The 20,975-nt window shown below is 43.8% G+C and overlaps 1 protein-coding gene across 10 annotated transcripts in view; it reads right to left on the bottom strand.

Moving 5' to 3' along the window:
* The window catches only part of CADM1 (cell adhesion molecule 1), a 239,394-nt gene that overhangs the window by 216,979 nt on the left and 1,440 nt on the right, over positions 1-20,975 (bottom strand). Inside the window, exon 1 of one of the 10 annotated variants that reach the window (XM_077249836.1) lies at positions 1,051-1,178. The exons of 8 other annotated variants lie outside the window; for them this stretch is intronic. In XM_077249836.1, coding sequence (XP_077105951.1) covers positions 1,051-1,162 — 112 coding nt within the window. In that variant the 5' untranslated portion in view covers positions 1,163-1,178. Of the gene's footprint in view, positions 1-1,050; positions 1,179-20,975 lie in introns of those variants that run through there. One more of the 10 variants, XM_077249832.1, reaches the window with a different exon arrangement.

Consider the following 20,975-nt stretch of genomic DNA (forward strand, 5'->3'; position numbering starts at 1 on the left):
CATCGCATTGCACTCGGACCAGTGTAAAACTATCGGGCCGCTCACATCACCGAGGAGATATCAGTCGTTGTAATTCTGCCTCTGCTGATAAGGAGCCTGCTGAAAAATCTTTCTGAAAGGACAGTAATTGTGAGTAAAAAAAAAAGCCTTAGAGGACAAATTTAAGTTTTTATTTTTATAATTTTTATACAGATCATGGTAAGTAAAAAAAAACAAAAAACCATAGTCATTGACATTGGTCTAGTTAGGTTCATCCATAGAATTCAGTTTCAAGTAAGAAAAAAAAATATTAAAAAGAAAAAGGATGTTATGTTCTTCCAGATGCAGTGTAAGCTGATGGAGGACTGATGCAAACAGCCGCAGGCTACGGAGATCACAATCACTTCAATGGGAGCCGAGCCGCAGTACTGGCAGCGGCCACTGGGAGTGCACGGAGCTGAGAAGCAGTACTGACCGCAGCCACTGGGAGTGCACGGAGGTGACACACAATACTGACCACGGCCACTGTGAGTGCACAAAGATGAGCCACAATACTGACTGTGTCGACTGAGTGCCCGGAGCTGAGCCGCAGTACTGACAGTGGCCATTGAGTGCACGGAGCTGAGCCGCAGTACTGACAGTGGCCACTGTGAGTGCACGGAGCTGAGCCGCAATACTGACAGTGGCCACTGTGAGTGCACGGAGCTGAGACGTTCTGGCTCCATAACACACGGTTTACTTTGAGAAGCGCTGATTGTGGGGGGCTCCTGGTACCCACAATCTGATATTAATGTCGCATCCTGAAGTTGATACTTCTATATGAGACCGGAATACATTACTGGAGTAATCTTTGCGGTACTCAGATCCCCACTGCAGCTGCAACCATAGGGTCCATCCACCCAGAGCAGCCATAGAGCCCCCATAACAATCCCGCACAGTCGACTCCGTGCTCCTGATTCAGGAAATACCAAAATTCTAGATTACAAAAACTCTGTAATCTCTAAAAATTTTGCGTAACTCACAGTTGCACCAAAGTTTGGCAACTTTTTAAAATATGGGAGCGTGCCTGACCTTCAGCCATCTTTCCCCTTGTTGGTATTAGACAGGGCACCACTTGTCCCGGGTGGCACAGACAAAGGACCCAGGGCTCCGCTGCAGCCGGCCTCGTACAGGGAAGGCTCATTTCTCAATAACAGAACCTAGAACAATGAAGAATGGATGGGATCCATCAAGTATCAGACAGTAACAATCTCTAGTTCTCTACACACAACACGGAGGAGATCTGTCACTAGCGACGTCACCGGCCCCCAGTCCAGCCCCCCCCCCCCCCCCCCAGTCAGGCACAGTGTGCGGCAGATTGGGTTACAGTGTTTTGGTTACACAGGCCCGGACCTGTATAATGCTTCATTCATTTCTCACCAGGATCCGCGTCCTTGGGGCTCGGACACCAAGAGAAATCTCACACGTCTCATCCTTCCATCCGACCGCCGCCACTGTTCATTTCAAAAGTTACTTTTACATTTACAAAGTAGCAACAAAACTACAAAAGTAACATCTGGTGCTGCGAGAAAACTTCTGTAACTAAACGTTACAGGGAAATCACATCTAAAATGGACCCAAAAGGGAAAGAGAGGACAGAGAAGACCTGTATGGGGAGGAGGACGCGCATGTAAGGGGGTTACATCCTGCGTGTCATAATGGGGGATGGGAACAGGGGCCGCTAATGTTTACAATGTGCAGGTATCTGCTCCCGCATCCTTACAGGGCTTATCCAGAACTTAATGGGAAGCTACTGGTGTAAAATAACATATTGGTTAAGTCAGTTTTGTGTGTTACATGTGTTAGCTTTTTATTTAAAACAATTAAAAATAATCAATTTTTACAGTGATCACTGGGCTTAATTTATTCTTTATTTTTATTTCCCATTCTTTCAGAAAAAAAAAAAGGTTTCAGCAGTTTACTCATCAGAATATGTGAGTTTATAAAAATTGATAACACCTCTATATACAGTAGATAACACAGGATCCACCATTCACAATAGGTGATGTCACAGCTCACCTCCTCCTGTACAATGACTGATAACACCTCTATATACAGTAGATAACACAGGATCCACCATTCACAATAGGGGACGTCACAGCTCACCTCCTCCTCCTCCTCCTCCTGTACAATGACTGATATCACCTCTATATACAGTAGATAACACAGGATCCACCATTCACAATAGGGGACGTCACAGCTCACCTCCTCCTGTACAATGACTGATAACACCTCTATATACAGTAGGTAACACAGGATCCACCATTCACAATAGGTGATGTCACAGCTCACCTCCTCCTCCTGTACAATGACTGATAAAACCTCTATATACAGTAGATAACACAGGATCCACCATTCACAATAGGGGATGTCACAGCTCACCTCCTCCTCCTCCTGTACAATGACTGATAACACCTCTATATACAGTAGATAACACAGGATCCACCATTCACAATAGGTGATGTCACAGCTCACCTCCTCCTCCTGTACAATGACTGATAACACCTCTATATACAGTAGATAACACAGGATCCACCATTCACAATAGGTGATGTCACAGCTCACCTCCTCCTGTACAACGACCTGACAATGCTCAATACAGTGTCCAGAGCTGTCGTGCTGGTTGCGTACATCGGCTGCTTCTGTCAGAGCTGCACATACATACGTGTGTGTGTGTGTGTGTGTGTGTGTGTGTGTGTGTGTGTGTGTGTGTGTGTGTGTGTGTGTGTGTGTGTGTGTGTGTGTGTGTGTGTGTGTGTGTGTGTGTATCTATCTATAGCAGGAGGGAGCGACAGTAGAGCAGCACAACAGAGGTATAAGAAAAAAATGCTCCAGAATTGTTGTTATTTTTATGGGAAGTACAAATATTTACTAAATTGTTGCAAATAAGGAAACCTGAGTAAAAGAAAAAAAAAAACAGCAAAAATAAATAAAATATCCATTTTTTGCAAAGATCCAATGATTACAGAGGAAGGGACCACAGCTCCAACCACGAGAATAAGACTTGTTTTATCACATGAAGTTGGGCCGTGTTTCATCTGCTTTCATTACGTGCGTAATTTATTTGAAAAACATTTAAAAGTAAAAAAGCCTCCGTCCTGGAGCAGAGAAGCCTCCCTGGAGGACAAAGTCAGAAGCAGAGAGAATGCAGAACGCAGGCGGAGCAGTGGGGACAAGCTGCTGTCAGCGCTCGCCTGCCAAACGCCTGCAGTGGCCTTTAACGATCTATTGGAAGAGAGCGGTGCGGAGAGCGCTCACCAATCAGCGTCATGGCACAGGAATCGCTGCGACACTGGCCATACCAAACGGTGTATGCACTGGAAAGGTAAAAGAATTATAAAGAATAAAATAAATAAAATAAATAATGTGTCAATGCAAACAGGCTGAAATCTCTGCCAAGTTCAACATTCAAAGTAGCTCTTAAAGGAAAAGAGGTTATTCTTTATATCAAGGATTTAGGATGAATGCTATATGGTTTGTTTGGGGTTTTTTTGTTTGTGTTTGTTTGTTTTTATAGATTTTATAATACATACTAATAAAAAAAAGTTCATTGTGAACAAGGAGGTGGTTGAGCTGTGATATCACCTATTGTGAATGGTGGATCCTTTGTTATCTACTGTATATAGAGGTGTTATCAGTCATTGTACAGGTGGAGGAGGTGAGCTGTGACATCACCTACTGTGAATGGTGGAGCCTGTGTTATCTGCTGTATATAGAGGTGTTATCAGTCATTGTACAGGAGGAGGAGGTGAGCTGTGACATCTATTGTGGATGGTGGATCCTGTGTTATCTACTGTATATAGAGGGATTATCAGTCACTGTACAGGAGGAGGATGTGAACTGTGACATCACCTATTGTGAATGGTGGATCCTGTGTTATCTACTGTATATAGAGGTGTTATCAGTCATTGTACAGGAGGAGGAGGTGAGCTGTGACATCACCTATTGTGAATGGTGGATCCTGTGTTATCTACTGTGTATAGAGGTGTTATCAGCCATTGTACAGGAGGAGGAGGTAAGCTGTGACATCTATTGTGGATGGTGGATCCTGTGTTATCTGCTGTATATAGAGGTGTTATCAGTCATTGTACAGGAGGAGGAGGTGAGCTGTGACATCTATTGTGGATGGTGGATCCTGTGTTATCTACTGTATATAGAGGTGTTATCAGTCATTGTACAGGAGGAGGTGGTGAGCTGTATCATCGATAGTGAGAGGAGGAGGAGGTAAGCTTTAACATCTATTGTGAAAGGAGGAGGAGCTGTAACATCTATTGTGAAAGGAGGAGGTGGTGAGCTGTATCATTATTGTGAAAGGAGGAGGAGGAGGAGGAGGAGAGCTGTAACATCTATTGTGAAAGGAGGGAGGAGGAGGAGGAGAGCTGTGATATGAAAAACAGTTCTGATCCAGTCTGTGATTAGGAGACTGCTGAGATGCTGATGAGTCATCTGGATAGAATAAATAGGTGTCTAATATTAAGTCTAGTATCCAGGGTCAAAATTGCAAGGTTTCTCAGGGTGAGAGGTAACCATCAGGACCAAGACATTTGTTTTGTTTCTTCTCTCCCTACTTGGAGGAGCCATGATTTTTTTTTTTAACATGTATGTATAACTCTTTTGTGGGACGAGTAGCAGTTTTGAATGACACTAGATTAAAATTTAATGTACTGACAAAATTCCAAGTAGGGCAAAATAGTGAAAGAAAACACGATTCCACAGTTTTGGCAAAGTGGGGCGACAGAGGGGTGCTGATGGAAGTCAGTGTATGACCAGCGAGCAGATTATGTACATACTAATGTCAGTGGTTGACAGCAGCACATAAATAGTTAACAGCAGTGACCAGAGTCCGCTGGCTATGTAACGTAACTGGCATCTGCCGGGTGTGAAGCAAGCTCAACTTCTGGGCCTGCGGACGGGGTTTATATACAGATAGTAATATGGGTAGAATTGACGACAGCTGTGTGAGCTGGGATGTAAGTCAGAAAGGCTGCTCAGCTTCTAAGAAGGATTTTTCCATTCACTGACAACAAGCAGAGATCTTGTATTTGGTGGGAAACAGATGATTTTTAGACTTGCGCATAAGGCGGTTCCTAATGTTTTTTTCCCATGAATTTCCCACTTGCTGCTTTTACTGCATTTTTGGAAAATCATAGTAAAGGAAACAAATACAACGTGTAAACATGTCCCAACGGTGGACCACGCGCGACAGAAGGCGGGGTTCCTGCCAGACTTTTCCACTGTGGATTTTGCTGTAAACATGTGACATTTTAACCCCTTGTAAAGTAATTGGCACCATAATGCCGCCTGGTACTCTCCCGGGGGACAGCACATTAATATTTCCCAAAATCTTCCATAAGGGATGTGACATCCCCACACTAATGAGAATGACGACAACCGTGATCACAAATGCCCAAACTGCCAGCGCCATGGCTCATTACTAAGCTCCGAACATCAAACTTGGGTACTTTATAGACTCTGTAATAACCCGCCAGCACACCGGATCTGCAAGGAAAATGTGGTCAATGGTCAGGAGGAAGAGGAGTAAGAGGTCCTGCATACTTCAGCTCCACGACTGACCATAAGAGCAATGGCACCAACATACACCACAGCTGGATTGACACCACTCACATCAATGGGGCTCACAATCCATCTTACCCACAAACACAGGTAAGAAGGAATTCATCTCTTAATTATTGGAGTGTGGACAGATTCAAACCCAGGACCCCACAACGACAATGTTGACCACTGAGCCACACGCGTGACTAAAGCAATCACCGCCGCACAACTGATCCATCTCGACCAGTTAATGACTACCGGCAATTGGGAAAATCCAACCATTTCCGGAGTATCAGTTATGGAACAGGTATATGCAAAATGCCCGGGATCACAAAGTGCAAAAAAATACATACACTTCATTAAGATACAAGAACAAATTAAAGAACACCGTTAAAAACATTTTAAAAACCGTGTGGTGTCGAAAAAGTTGCAAGACCGATGATATCACGACCCGAGGGTGTCCTGTCCGAGCGTGGCCACATTTGCACCAGAGCTGTGGAGTTGGAGTCCATTTTGGTGGAGTCGGAGTAGGTGTCATGGAAATTGACGAGTAGGAGGTTTGGCTTAATGACTCCACAGCTCTGACTCAGGGCTGTGGAGTCGGAGCCCATTTCGGTGGAGTCGGAGTCATGGAACTTGAGGAGTTGGAGTCGGAGCTTTGGCTTACCGACTCAACAGCCCTGGCTTGTACAATACTTGCCAAACAAATCATGGACATGAAGGGCTTTAGGAGTAACTGAGAATGGCCCACCTGTGAGGAACCGAGCACCTAAAGGGGTATTCCAGGGTGCAGGACGCTATCACCTGTGCACCGGATAGGCGGCAGGATCTGGATCAGTGTGTGACGGTCCGCCAAGGGTGCATCTGTGGATAGGTGATCACTTCCATCCAAAACTTCCCTGACAGTCACCAAACTGTGGAAGAACGGCTGAAAACAAAATAATCGTGGGTGTACAGTCCGGTTGGAGATTTGAGATTCTTGATAAACCAATGTCTCTGCAGTCACCAACAGAAAAGACATGATGCACAATTAGGAAATATCTTGGGGTCTCGGCTGGTAAAATACGTTGCACGTGGGGAAGTCTGAAAGTGACCAGGGCTTTTTAAATTTCTTCAGTAAATTCTAAGAACCTGCCTTTTTCTGCCGTCCCAAATCCTTCAGACGATATCTACTTCTGACAGTAACCAGATGGGCTTGGTTCTCACAGAAGACACAGGGACCAGTCTTCAGATTTCGCCGATGCTGCTTTCAAGCTCCCGACTTTCTCCCTAATCTTTAATACCTCCTAAAGGTTAAGAAGGAAGACGGGCTCGGCTCATCCATTACAACAAACGCCGCATTATTTACTGACTTCAAACAAATATCAAATCTCAGGCATGAGAAGTGACTTAGCCCAATCCTAAGATCTCTCGCAGACCTCAAAGCGATAAGATATTTCTCCTGAGCCTACGAAGCGCTTCGCACAAATCTCTGGCATTCCTCCCAAGCATCTTCCTAGAATCTAGACGGAAGGAAGCGTTCTTACCATCTGTGCACCGCGTGCCCTGCGGAGCCCCTATTCTTCCATCAGTGGGGTATATATACGGAGAACGCGGGCGAGAACGGCCCCCAGGTCTGATTATATTTGCTCCAGTGCTAACAAGACAGCGGGAGACCAGCAGCCACCACCACCGGGCCAACTCCTACCTTCAGGACAGAAGAAGCACACAATCGAAAGGGAACAAGAACGAGATCCAAGAATATAGAATATGACATTGGCAACGAAAAAAAAACGATGGGCCTAGGACCCCTGATCTCTAATCAGTGGGGTCTATAGAAAGAGAGCATGTGCAGGAATGACCCCTGGTGTCTGATTGTACCTGCTAACAGGACGGACGGAAACCTGAAGCTACCACCACTGTGCCAACTCTCACCTCACGCACGGAGAAAAACCAAAAAGTATAGTCTATGGCATCGGCATGGAACACGAGAAAACCGATGGGCCTAGGAGCCGCTATCCTCTGCACTCACTCATGAAGAACACGGTCACAAACAGCCCCAGATCTGGTGGATTTGCTCCAGTGCTAACAAGACAGTGGGAAACCACCCACCACCACCTCTCACCCTACGATCAAAAACGCACCGTGCCACCTCTCACCCCACGATCAAACACGCAGGTCTACGAGATCCAAAACTAAAGTATAAAGGCATCGGCGCACGTGAACAACAAATGGGCTAAAAAAAAATAAAAAATCCCGCATTAGGCGATCTGACAAGAGAAGGTGACACGTTCGAAAGTAATGTCAAAAGGATGTACTCCGGTAACGAGTCATTGTGGTCCTGTCACATTCAATTACCGTTTCCGGACTGTCAAGGCCGCGGATCGAGGTGTGCGCTTGTTAACAAGCAATCAAAAAAAAAAAAAAAAAAAGTAAAAAAAAAAAAAAAAAAAAAACAATATTCAACAAATGGCAACATGTTGCTTCCTTTGTGTGAACGGTGGCAGATCGTCCACGGAAGGAGTCCATTCATTTCACACCCTGTGGGAGAGGGTTAAAGAAAATGGGAAAAAAAAAAAAAGTGTAAAAAAATAAATAAATAAAAAAAAAAAAAATCAGCCGTGGCATATTTGGAGAAGGAAAATAAGGGGGCTACGTGACTCGCGGGCGAAGATAAATAACATCATACCACCTCTAATGGGAAGGCTGAGCCGGCAGATTGCTTAGCGCTGACTAGAAGCAAATATTACTGTCCCCCACGGAGCAAATTCCCCGGCAACCTGTACCTTGCTCCATAGGAAACAATGATGTTTGTTTGTTGCCGACGGCGTGCAATCGGCAGGTTATATTCTAATGCATGCTATCAGAGTCCAGAATGGTGTCTATAATGAAAATAATGCCCCCCCGCCGGAAAAGCAAATTATTACAGCCCCCAGGGGCCACAAACGCAGGCGGAGCGCGGCAGAAGCCCCTCACATATGTAACGATGACATGTCATCACCGGACCACCCCCAGTATACGGCTTACGGACCACACTCGCATGGTTTACGTTTTTATTGCAGCTTCCTTCTGTCCAGAGCAGCTCATCCTGAGCCTCCTGGTTCATTGCGCTCACGCTATGCAACAGTCAGGACCAGACGCGATGGAAATGCCTTCCCCTGAGTACTACAGCCATGTCCTATACAAGTCATCGAGGGCACTAGGGAGAAGGAGGGGGGTGTAGATATTAACCCCTTACTGCCACAGGAAGTTTAAGAAAATATTTTCCACCCTTTCTTAGCCATCCTTCCCATCCAACTAGACCTATGGGAACTATTTTTAAAAAATAATTGTGCCTATAAAAAAAAAAAAAAAAAAAACACAAACAAGTGCAATAAAAAGTGGAAAAAAAAATTAAGTTTCAAAACTTTGTAGAAAAAAAAAAAAGTTTATTCATTTTTTGAGACTAAAAAAACTCTCCAATTCCGATCTCATTACAAATTCCAACAGCAGGATTATATATATATATATATATATATATATATATATATATATATATATATATATATATATATATATATATATTTATTTTACAGCTTGTTGTCTTGGTCATCGGCCACCTCTGCAGTCTTTCGGAGGTGGCCGGATTCCTCGGAAAGAAGAGTTTACTCGGCAGCTCTGCTGTGAAGTTGGCTGAATCACTTCGACCTTGCCAGTCTCCGCTCCTCCAATGCTGAGCAGACCGACGGCGTGACCGTGCCGCTGACCGGACGGTTAATGTTTAGAGACAAAACCTCAAAAAGTAGGAAGTCGGAAGGAGAAATGAAAAAAAAAAAAATTTGATAAAAACCCCTTTAAGGGTGCGATTTTTTGCAAAAAAAATTAATGCTCAAAGCTGATCATTGTCACTTATCACAGGAGAGGCAAGAAAGGACACAACCGTACCGGACGGGTCTGTGGTTCTGAGTTGCAAACTTTGCAGCCTCTAAAAAAAACACAAGGGCAACTTTAGGATAAAATCTGATATTATTAAAGGAGGAGTATTCCCATCTGAAAGAGCCTACCCCCATGTAGTAGGTGTAATAAATATATTTTACAAATATATAAATTTGTATTATATAAATATATAAATTTATAAATATTATTTATTATTACTAATAATAATTTTAGCAAACATCCAATTAGAATTGTAGTATAGTTCTTCTGATTAGCCATGTCACTTACCACATGTACAAGGCATTGCAGTAGCGTAGGTATCCATGGTTACAATCACTCTTCACTCATATAGTGAGTTAGGTATCCATGGTTATGACCACTAATAGCCAAGCTAATGAAATGCCCTGCACATTGCTAATCAGAAGAACTATACTACATTTCTAATTGGAGGCATTTGCGAATATTATTATACCCATTACATATTGGGATAGAATTTTACCCATTAAAGGTTCTACTTGCGTAAAATGTACCATTTTCATGAAAAATACGGTCTCATTGAGGGTTTTTTGCATTTGTCATGTGCACATAGGAGTCTGTATCTCAGACAGGGAAGGACGCACATATACAAAGCCTCGCTCCAGCAGTCCCATGTAATCTCCTATGACTTGTGTGCGCGGCCGCAGCAGGGGGATGAGGGGGGGGATGCAATCCACTTCAGATCCGGCGGTCTGCTTGGCAAACCCTCGGGTGCATGCAGAGTTATTTTTATTTGTGCGCCGCCTGATTTAGCATGTTACAAAAGGAACGGCGTTCATTTTATTGGCAATTCGAAGGAACAAATGAGGCGTGAAATATCATCAAGACAGAGTTAAAAAATAAATAAAAAAATAAAGATGAAATACTCAATTTAAAGCAACGCTGCATGTCTTCCCTCCCTTCCCCCCTTTTTCCCATCGAAACGAGAAAAAAATAAAATAAATAAATAAAATGTAACATTTTCTACAATCGATGGAATACCAGAAAGGATGTAAATCCGCGAGATCGGGAATGGGCAGCCCGAGGGACGGACGGATGTCCTGCTGAGGTCTACAACACCTCCACAGATGAGGGAGAGGAAAGGGTTAAAAATTAAAAAAAAATGAAGTAAATGTCACTTGTTACACGCAGGATGGATCATTCATTAGTAAAAAGGGGACCCGTTCCTCCGCCCGCCAGCAAAGCCCTCATTCACTCGGTGCATGTACGACACAGTCATGAATAGGCGCATTGTTTGGGCAGAGGAGACGACAACTCCAGCCCTCCTGCTCCAGGCCCCCGCGTCCTCCTCCAACAACCCCCTCGTTTGTCAACTAAAACGTCCCTCAAAGACTCGCTTGTTCCCCCTCCCATAAATAGCCCCCCAAAAATAGCTGCGATTGCACTATCGACGCGTTTTAGGTCACCGAGTTCGTTGGTGGGAGCGCTGGGAACGGGGAGTAACGCTGCACCCTAAACTCAAGGGAAAGGACAAGCGACGGGGGCAGGAGTCGTGTTCTCCCAAAAATCCTTGATCATAAGGGGAGGAGACGTGTAGGGCGCCTACAAAGGCTACGGCGGCGTGTCCAGGTGAGCGTGGATCAAACATGACAGCGGTACTGGCCTCATCCACGGTCTGGCAGGGCAAAATTTAGGGTGGATTTTCCCATACGGATGCAGCGTTATACTATTTGGGACATCATTACACTTTTGTTTTTTTCTAATCCCAGGAGTACTTGGCTCTGGAGATGGTGCGATAGGACTAAAAAAAAAAAATATATAAATTTTTTTGTATTTTTTTTTTTAATACAGGTCTTTGAGACCCCCCAAGCAGCGAATAAACCAGTAAAGATCACTCACTGGTAATGAGATGCTCGGATCTTAAAGCCAACACTGAAAACCAGTCTCTATCCCAAGACACATCAATCCTCTGTCCATTTATCACTTTATAAATAAATAGATAAATAATAATATTAGTAGTAGTAGTAGTAGTAGTAGTAGTAGTAATAAATAAAAAAAAATCTTCAGAAGAGCAAGAAACAGCAAAAAGTGACCCAAACAAACCATAAGGCAATGCTCGTCTTCTGGGCTTGCAATCTAAACGAATACTGATCCAAATGGACCGGAGGCAAATTCTAGGTCTAGAATTATCTGATTAAAAAGAACCAGTCCTATTCTAAAGTGGATGTGATCTGACTTGCAGTACTGAGAGTGGCCACAACATGATGTGGGGAGCTGTGCTCCTCCAGCCTTGTGCACCAGTGGTCTCGGCATAAATCTTGGAGATGGCGGGTCTCAGATCCCCTCTGATCTGATATTAATAACCTAAGGATTGGCAATTAATATGTCAGATCTGGACAGTCCCTTAAAGGGCCACGGTCACCCCCCTCCAGCCGTTATAAACTAAAAGAGCCACCTTGTGCAGCAGTAATGCTGCATTCTAACAAGGTGGCTCTTTTAGTTTTAGCTTCAAGTATACCCCAATTAAAGCCTTTTTATACTTAGCCACAATTCCTGTCTCTAGCCAGGGAGGCGGGTCCTCACTCCCCAGCTTGACCAGCTCCTCTGCCGTCACTCCAATCTTCCTGCGCTTTCGGAGCCGCCACCTCAGCGCTATTATCGTTTCAAAACCGGCGCCTGCGCTGTGTACTACTGTGCTGCGCAGACGCAGTAAGCTCTGGCCGTCTGATGTCCCAGCCAGGCTTGCACACTGCGCCTGCGCGGGCATTGCGGCCAGCCACCTTTGGAATCCCCGCCCCGCACTGTGTTATGCATTATGCACAGTGCGGGGATTCCAAAGGTGGCTGGCCGCAATGCCCGCGCAGGCGCAGTGTGCAAGCCTGGCTGGGACATCAGACGGCCAGAGCTTACTGCGTCTGCGCAGGACACCAGTACACAGCGCAGGTGCTGGTTTTGAAACGATAACAGCGCTGAGGGGGCGGCGCCGAAATCGCCTGAACATTGGAGTGACGGCAGAGGAGCTGGTCAAGCTGGGGAGTGAGGACCCGCCTCCCTGGCTAGAGACAGGAATTGTGGCTAAGTATAAAAACGCTTTATTTGGGGTATACTTGAACCTAAAACTAAAAGAGCCACCTTGTTAGAATGCAGCATTACTGCTGCACAAGGTGGCTCTTTTAGTTTATAACGGCTGGAGGGGGGAACAGTGGCCCTTTAACAGTAGAAGGATGTGCTTTACCAAAAAGCTCTATCTTGGTCTCATCTGTCCACAAGACGCTTTCCCAGAAGGATTTTGGCTTACTCGTGTTCATTTTGGCAAACTGCGGTCTAGCTTTTTTGTCTCTGTCAGCAGTAATGTCTTCCTGGGTCTTCTGCCATAGCATTTCATTCAAACGTCGATGGATACTTTGCTGTGACACCGATGCACCCTGAGCCCGCAGGACAGCTTGAATTTCTTTGGATCTTGACTGAGGCTAGTTATCCACCATCCGGACTATCCTGCATGGCAACATTTTATCAATTTTTGTCTGCTGTCCAGGGAGATTAGCTACAGTGCCATGGGTTGTAAACTTCTTGATTATGTGTCACACCGTGGACAAAGGAACATCAAGATGTCTGGAGACGGACTTGTAAAGTTGAGATTGTTGAAATTTTTCAACAATTTTGGTTCTTCCTCAGACAGTTCTCTTCTCTTTCTGTTCTCCATCCTTAGTGTGGCACACGCAGACACAAAATACAAAGATTGAGTCAACTCCCCTTTTAATCTGGTTTCAGGTGTGATTTTCATATTACCCACACCTGTTACTTGCTACAGGTGAGTCTGAACGAGCATCACATGCTTGAAACAAAGTTGTTTACCCACAATTTTGGAAAAGTGCCAACAATTTTGTCCAGGCAATTTTTGGGGTTTCATGTGAAATTATATCCAATTTGCCTTTTTCTCTGTTTATGTTTCAATACATTCAAAGGAAATAAACAGGAGTATAATAAAACATGTGTATTTACAATAATTTTCTGGGAGATATACTTTATTTTCTGGAACACTTTCAAGGTTGCCAAAACTTTCGGTCCTGACTGAATATCTACATTCCAGCATGGACTGCCAGAAGATTTCAGCACTGAAGCCAGTAGAATAGTTACTGCAGCTTAGAACTGTAGAACTCAGGAGGAGCAAAATCCGAGGGAGACATTTACTAAATCCGTCTAACGGTTTTGTTGGCATAAAACTGCTTGAAATGTCACAAAATCTTTGCACAAAAATCTTTAGTAGTTTGATGTTTTTCTGCTGATTCCAGCCAGTTATGTCATTTTTTTTTCATAAAGTGAGCGAAGCTTGGCCGGACCCCAATCCTGGACCCTTCTGGCAGTGGCAAGCGGCAATGGAAAGATGTGCCAAATTCATTAACAGGTGCTCTCCTGTTTATGGATTTATTGCCAAATAATAATAAAAATAATAGAAGCTGACTGTAACCCAGTGACCAGGTAACAAGAACCATCACCAGTGGAAAGGAAGTGATGGTTCTTATTACCTGGTTACTAAAGCCCATGATTGGCTGCAAAGATGATAATCGGAAGGGGTCTCACTTCACCACTTCAGCTTTACATGACTCAGTGACATCGCCTGTTCTGGGCCAACCCTAATTTTTCTTTTTTTTGGGGTATCGTATGTAACTGCAATGTTCTCTGCTTGGCTTACATTTCCTTGCGGAGTATGAATTTAAGCTGGACTTAAACACCGGATAGCTGACGCGCGAGCGCTCACATGGCCGATGGCTCTCCCGATTTCTGCCAAACCTATTCATGTTAATTGGAAGAACAAGCCGTTACCAGACTGCTTCGGCATCGGCTAATCTACCGGGAAAAATTCTCGATCCTTCTCACCCCCAGCATCATCAGTCATGGGAGAGTTGGGAGACCCCCAGACCCAATAGACTGTCAGTTCATCCACCAATGTTGTTGGGTTTGCTTGACCTTGGTCTTGAGTGTGGAGGACTTTTTAGAGATCCTAAAGTTTGGCCCCGGGCGGCGGCTCTTGAGCAATCGATGCTGAGATGCTTGTATCTTTTGAACTCTTTATGGAACAACTTTAGAGGAAGTAAACTGGCAACAAATTTGATACATCTATGGGCTGGAGCTGTAACGAACCAAAGCCCTTTGAAATATTAATTACCCTCCCACCTTTTTGGAGAGACCATAGACGTAGGAAATCCAGATGGCTTCGGTCTTTGAAGACTTTGGATTGTTCTTCTTAAAGAGGCTGTGCCTCCATCATTAGGACACTTTGATTTCCTATGTTATTAACCTTTGTTACATAATGTTGTATTCTACTGTTACATTTCCAGGTCCTTCTTAAAGAGGCTGTCAAGTTTTATATATATAAATTTTTATTAATTAATACTCTTGTGGGGAGTTTTATTCATCTTTTAGGCAGAGTAAAGCGCGTCTGACTCTGGAAGTCCTGCTCTGTCCTGCGTCACACACAACCCGCTCATATGAATGGATAGCTTGTAATGCCTCATCTGCCCTGTAGGGGCGCTGCAGAGAAATATCCCACTTTTCCCAAAGCTTGGAACTGATCGATCGCCGAGGGTGCAAGCAGAGAGATGTTTTGTGATCAGTTTATTTTCAAAAGATCTTTTGCACCAAGTTTGGTGCCAAAAGCAGGAAACCCTTAAAGATTGGTGCTGCCTTAAAAAGAACCTGTCACCCCCAAAATCGACGGTGATCAGAGGCTTATCTCCAGCATTCTGGAATGCTGTAGATAAGCCCCTGACGTATCCTGAAAGATGAGAAAAAGAGGTTAGATTATACTCATCCAGGGGCGGTCCCGGTGCGCTGGGCGTCGCGGTCCGGTTCGGCGCCTCCCATCTTCTTACGATGACGTTCTCTTCTTTGCTTCCTGCCGCGGCTCCGGCGCAGGCGTACTTTATCTGTCCTGTTGAGGGCAGAGCAAAGTACTGCAGGGCGCAGGTGCTGGGCCTCTCTGACCTTTCCCGGCACCTGCGCACTGCAGTACTTTGCTCTGCCCTCAGACAAAGTCCGCCTGCGCCGGAGCTGCAGCGTGAAGACAAGAAGAGGACGTCATCGTAAGAAGATGGGAGGCCCCGGACCGCGACGCCCATTGGATCGGACCGCCCCTGGGTGAGTATAATCTAACCTCTTTTTCTCATCAGGATACATCGGGGGCTTATCTACAGCATTCCAGAATGCTGTAGATAAGCCCCTGATGCCGGTGGGCTTAGCTGACCTTCCATTTTGGGGGTGACAGGTTCCCTTTAACCGAAAACGGAATGAGGCCTGCAAAGAAAAGAACACAGTACCTACAGTAAAACATGGTGGAGGTTCAGAGATGTTTCCGGGTTGATTTGCTGCTTCTGGCACTGGGTTCATTGACTGTTTAAGGCATCATGAAATCTGAAGATTACCAAAGGATTTGGGGTCTGTGTCTCAGCAGCACAATGACCCTAAACATACTTCAAGAAGCACCAGAAATGGATGAAAACAAAGCACTGGAGAGTTCAGAAGTGGCAGCAATGAGTCCGGATGTAAATCCCAATGAACACGTGTGCAGAGATCTTACAATTTCTGTTGGGAGCAGGCAAAATATGAGAGACCAGGAGCAGTTTGCAAAAGAAGAATGGTCCAAAATCCCAGCCGAGAGGTGCAAGAAGCTTGTGAAGGGTTTTAGAAAGCGATTGATTGCAGTTATTTATTCCAAAGGAGGAGCAAATAAATATTAGGTTGAGGGCGCCAACACTTTCGTTCAGACCATTTTTGGGGTTGAGTGAAATTACGTCCAATTTGCCTTTTGTGTTGTTCCAATACACATGTGTAATTGCAATAATTTTCTGGAGCAATTTCAAGGGTGCCAACACTTTCGGCCATGACTGTATGTAACGCGTCTCTGGATCTGCACAGTCATCTATCTACATACACGAGGTATGATGTCTCAGGTTTAAGAAAAAAAATGGTTTTTAGTAATCCAACAGGTTTCTGTGACCACGAATGACCTGAATGAGCAAAAGATTTTAATTTTTTCTTCTACTGTTAGTTACCAATTTGCAATTCAGAAGAAGAGTAATTAATGTGAGATATCTTATCCTAAAATTCTTTATAAGGCAACCACTTAAATGGGTTGTCAACCTCTGGAAAAAAAATTTTTTTTTTCTTTTTTCTTAATTGCATGCATTTGCGGCTTAATATCATTTTTACAATTGGCTTTCATTAACAATGTGGCAAAGTTTGGCTTTTAGAGGCTCTTTTGTTTTCTTTCACATTTAACTTTGTTGTGATCTGTGGAGCTAAAACTTACAAAAAGATGAGAGTTACAAACTCCTCATCAGACAGTCATTGTGGGCTCGCTGACAGCTTCTCAGTTAACTCACTCCGCAGCCAGCAATACACAGTAGCTATAGAAGGAAAAAAGGTGCAAAATTGTTCATGTAATCCAATTTCAAAAGTGATATTTTTTTTGCCCCAAATCCACGCATTTAAGTTTTAAAAAAAAAAAAGTTCCAAAAGATGGATAAATAAAAAACAAAATATTTATCCAATCATTAAAGTTATGATGAGATTTCCTGCAACAGGTTTCAGTCTAGGCTCCATTCTATCAGAAACACGTTTCCAGGCTTACAACATCTTTAATCCCTTTGTTCAAGTCCTACTAGAACGTCTCATCCTCGACAGCGCTGCCCGCCGCATACAGAACAGCAATCCAACTTTTGGCCTTAGTCGCAAAACTTTCGGCAAGACCTCCTTGTGGACCGCCTAATAATCCGTAAGAAAAGTATTCGGTAGACTTTCAAAGCCCATTACATCAATTAAAATAATATGGTTATTTTTTTTTATTTATTTTTTTTAAATATAATTTAATTGAAATATAATTTCTCATTTTGAAAGAATCCCCCTAAAAACCGCAAACTTCTAGATGCATTGGCTATTTGCACATTGAAAACTAGTAATGGACGATTTTGTTAATTTTTCAGTGGCCCAACATTATAAGAATCTTCAGAATTTAAAAAAAAAAAAAAAAAAGCTGCAACAAGTTTCTTGGCACAGTCACCGCTTTACTCCCTGGCTTGGAAAACAAGGAACACAATATTGAAAGTTTGTGCGGAAATTCTAAATACAAAAGTATCACAACACAAGTGTCAATATTTACCAAAAGTAACACCCGCATATAAACAAAGGCAATCCCCTGATATGAAGGCAGAAAAATACTACTGCTGCCTCTCCAGCAGCCGGCCATCAATGACCTACAAAAAAAGATTGACGAAATGACGGAGGTTATGAATGGGGCTATAGACAGGGATGATGTAGCCACATCTGTGCTTGTTTTTGAGGCACAGTTATAAAATTCTTTACAGATATCTCACCATGGATCGGAATAGATGGGGAAGGGGGATTTGGGGGGACGACTTAATATGGCCTTAAGTGACCCCAGTTTATGCTAAAATTACTAATTAGGGAGTGAAGATATCTTGGGCATCCTTATGAAACCCATGTTAGGGTATGCGCGCATGGAGACGTTTTGCAGAGTTTTTGGAATGGAATCTCTACATTTGAGAAGTTTGGAAAGTTTCCGCTCAGTGTCAGAGGAGTTTTGCAAAGTTTTTGTATGAGAATCTCAAAAACTTAGAGAAGTTGTGTCATATTCAGAAAGATTTGGAGTTTCCACCCCAAAATATTCTTTTTTTTTTTAATAAGTTTTCAGTACAGAAATTGACTGTATGCACAAAGGTTTATTTTGCAGTTTTCGAAACAGAAAATGGCTATTTGCACAAAGGATTTTTTTCAAAAGTTTTTGGAGCTGTGCGCACATTTTTTTTTTTTTTTTTTTTTTTTTTATGTTTTTGAAAAAGAAACTGGTCTTAACGCTTAGAGGGTTTCTTCTTTGAAAAGTTTTTGGAGTAGAAACTGGTTATGTACACAGACGGCTTTTTGAGAAGTTTTCAGGGCAGAAACTGCCTATGTATAGAGGGAGGGGCTTTTGTTTTTTTTTTTGTTTTTTTGTAGGAGTTTTCGGAGCTATGAGCTTATCAAAAACTTTTTCGAACAGAATCTCAAACTTTGCAAGACGATTTAGCGTGCACATACCCATAGTTTAAGAAATCCACAGTTTTCGTTATTTAATGAAATCCCTGGAAATAGTCCTCAGTCTCTGTAGATCTACTAACAACAAGATAATTAGATAAGCATCCGCTGCAAGGCGTTAATCTTGCAATTAAAAAAGAACAAAAAACACAACATCACATGACTTCAACATCCAGTTCTTTCCCACCACCTACTCTTGGAAACAAAAAAATATAAGCAATGGATAGAAATAATATTTTTTTGCAACCTGTCCACTAAATACATTGTTCCAGCCGCTGTACTCTATGCCTCCTGTAAGAGCGACCGATCCCAATGTCCCTACTTGTTGCCTGGGATTACTTGTCCCACCTACTAAACATGAAGCGACAGCTAACCCAACATTTTCATGAGCGCACAATAAATCCTTCACTTCTTGGATAGAAGAAAGAGAAAATAAATGGGGTGAAAAAGGAACAGGTCATTGGCGGAAGAAAGGAGAAGAGCTGGGATTGGTGGAGGAGGAAGATTCTGGGGGACCATTACAGGCTTTAGGAAGGACGAAGTGGTTTAATGATGGTGGAAGGATGAGGCTTTGCACAATGGGTGGTCCCAGAAGCCATAACAGCAGCCTTATAGAGTAAGGATGGGGGTCGTTAAAAAAAAAGAAGGAACACGTATCACTGTGAACATGGAAGATAAGTCAACAGTAACCAAAAAAGACAACATGTATCATTGTGAACGTGGAAGATGATAAGTCAATAGTAACCAAAAGACGACATGTATCACTGTGACCATGGTAGATGATAAGTCAATAGTAACCAAAAAAAAGACGACAGGTATCACTGTGAACGTTGAAGATCATAAGTCAACAGTAACCAAAAAAGACAACACTGTAAACATGGAAGATAAGTCAACAGTAACCAAAAAAGACGACATGTATCACTGTGACCATGGAAGATGATAAGTCAACAGTAACCAAAAAAGACGACATGTATCACTGTGAACGTGGAAGATAAGTCAACAGTAACATGTATCACTGATTGCCAATTATCCCTTATAATGTAGCCAAAATGTAATGTACAAGGGGCAGTCAGGAGACCACACGTGTGCACAATACCTAACACCTTACAGATTTATTGGGGAAGGGGGTAGGGGGGAAACCACAGGCTTTTTTTTTTTTTTAATTCCTGGTGACCGGCTGTTCTAGGTCTAGGTCTTCGTGCTTAGTGGTGGACACGTCGGCAATATTTTCTGGACTTAGAGTGTTCAGGAAAAAAAAAAGAAAAAAAAAAACAACAACTGCAAGATGGGTGGAGAGTGGATGGATTTTTTTTTTCCCCCAGTGATGGCTAAAGGTTGGACAAATGCTTTTGCAGCGAGTTGCATGTGTGTGCTGTACATGGAGCTGGAGAGAAATGTTTCCTCGGTTTTTCTTCTCCAAATGCAAACACTGCCCTCTTGATTCGGAGCGGCGCCAGAACAGTTGCAGCTTCAATCTCCAAAGAACCCAAGGAAAAAAAAAAAAAAACATGAGAGCAGCCAAAAAAAAAATAATAATAATAAAAAAAAAGGATAACGCCGGCCGTCCTGAACCTACGAAGAGATTTTGTGTTCCCGATGCTTCATCCCGTGTCTGCTCTGCTGCAAAAACAGGAGAGACCCGAGTCCTATCCACGAAGGCGAAATTATAGGAAGGCGAAAAGCTGGAGAGAGCGGCACTGCAGACACTTTACACGTTACACGAGCATCAGGATCGGGGGGGAAAAGAGGGAGACTGCGGAAACACAACTGGAGGCAACAGCAGAGGAGGCGGAGGGGGATGTGCTCTATGGCAGACATGAACAGATGCACTAACAAAACAGCCCGCATACTGGAAGGAAAAGATACTGGGATTTAATTCTGCGCATCCATTACCCACCCACCCCCAGCCAAAGAAAGAAAAAGCAGCCCCCTGCTGGATCCAGTCCTCCCCATTTACACTCAGTGCCCCCAGAGAGCAGGGAGGGGGGGTCCAGCAGCAGACGCACATCCATCACACTAAACCTCAAAAGTAAATACAGCTTCATCCCTGCAAAAAAAAAACAAGGCTGGCACAATGGCAGCCAGGAAAGAAAGAAAGAACGAACACCCAAAAATGGCTGCAAGTTTAGCATCAAAATGTATCATCTGATGAAGACGGCAAAGGAAAAATAATACAGATACGCCACAGCACAGAGCGGTGGGAACATGCGTGTACGAGCCCCCCACCATACATGGCAGAGATCTCTGCTCTTATACAGGAGAGGACCCCAAAATGTGCAATACCCCCAGAGTGCAGGGAGAGCACAGTCCCCCGCGCTGCCCCTCAGAGCAGGGTCCGCACCAGCTACAGCCAGCCGGCAACAGGTGGGCGCCCGGCAGAGGGGGAAGCACTGGGGCTCCGCACTGCCGGGTCCCCGCACCAGGCTCCGCCGCTGCTCTCCCTC

This window comes from Ranitomeya variabilis, chromosome 4 (assembly GCF_051348905.1).
Source record: "Ranitomeya variabilis isolate aRanVar5 chromosome 4, aRanVar5.hap1, whole genome shotgun sequence".
NCBI classification, from domain to species: Eukaryota; Metazoa; Chordata; class Amphibia; order Anura; family Dendrobatidae; genus Ranitomeya; species Ranitomeya variabilis.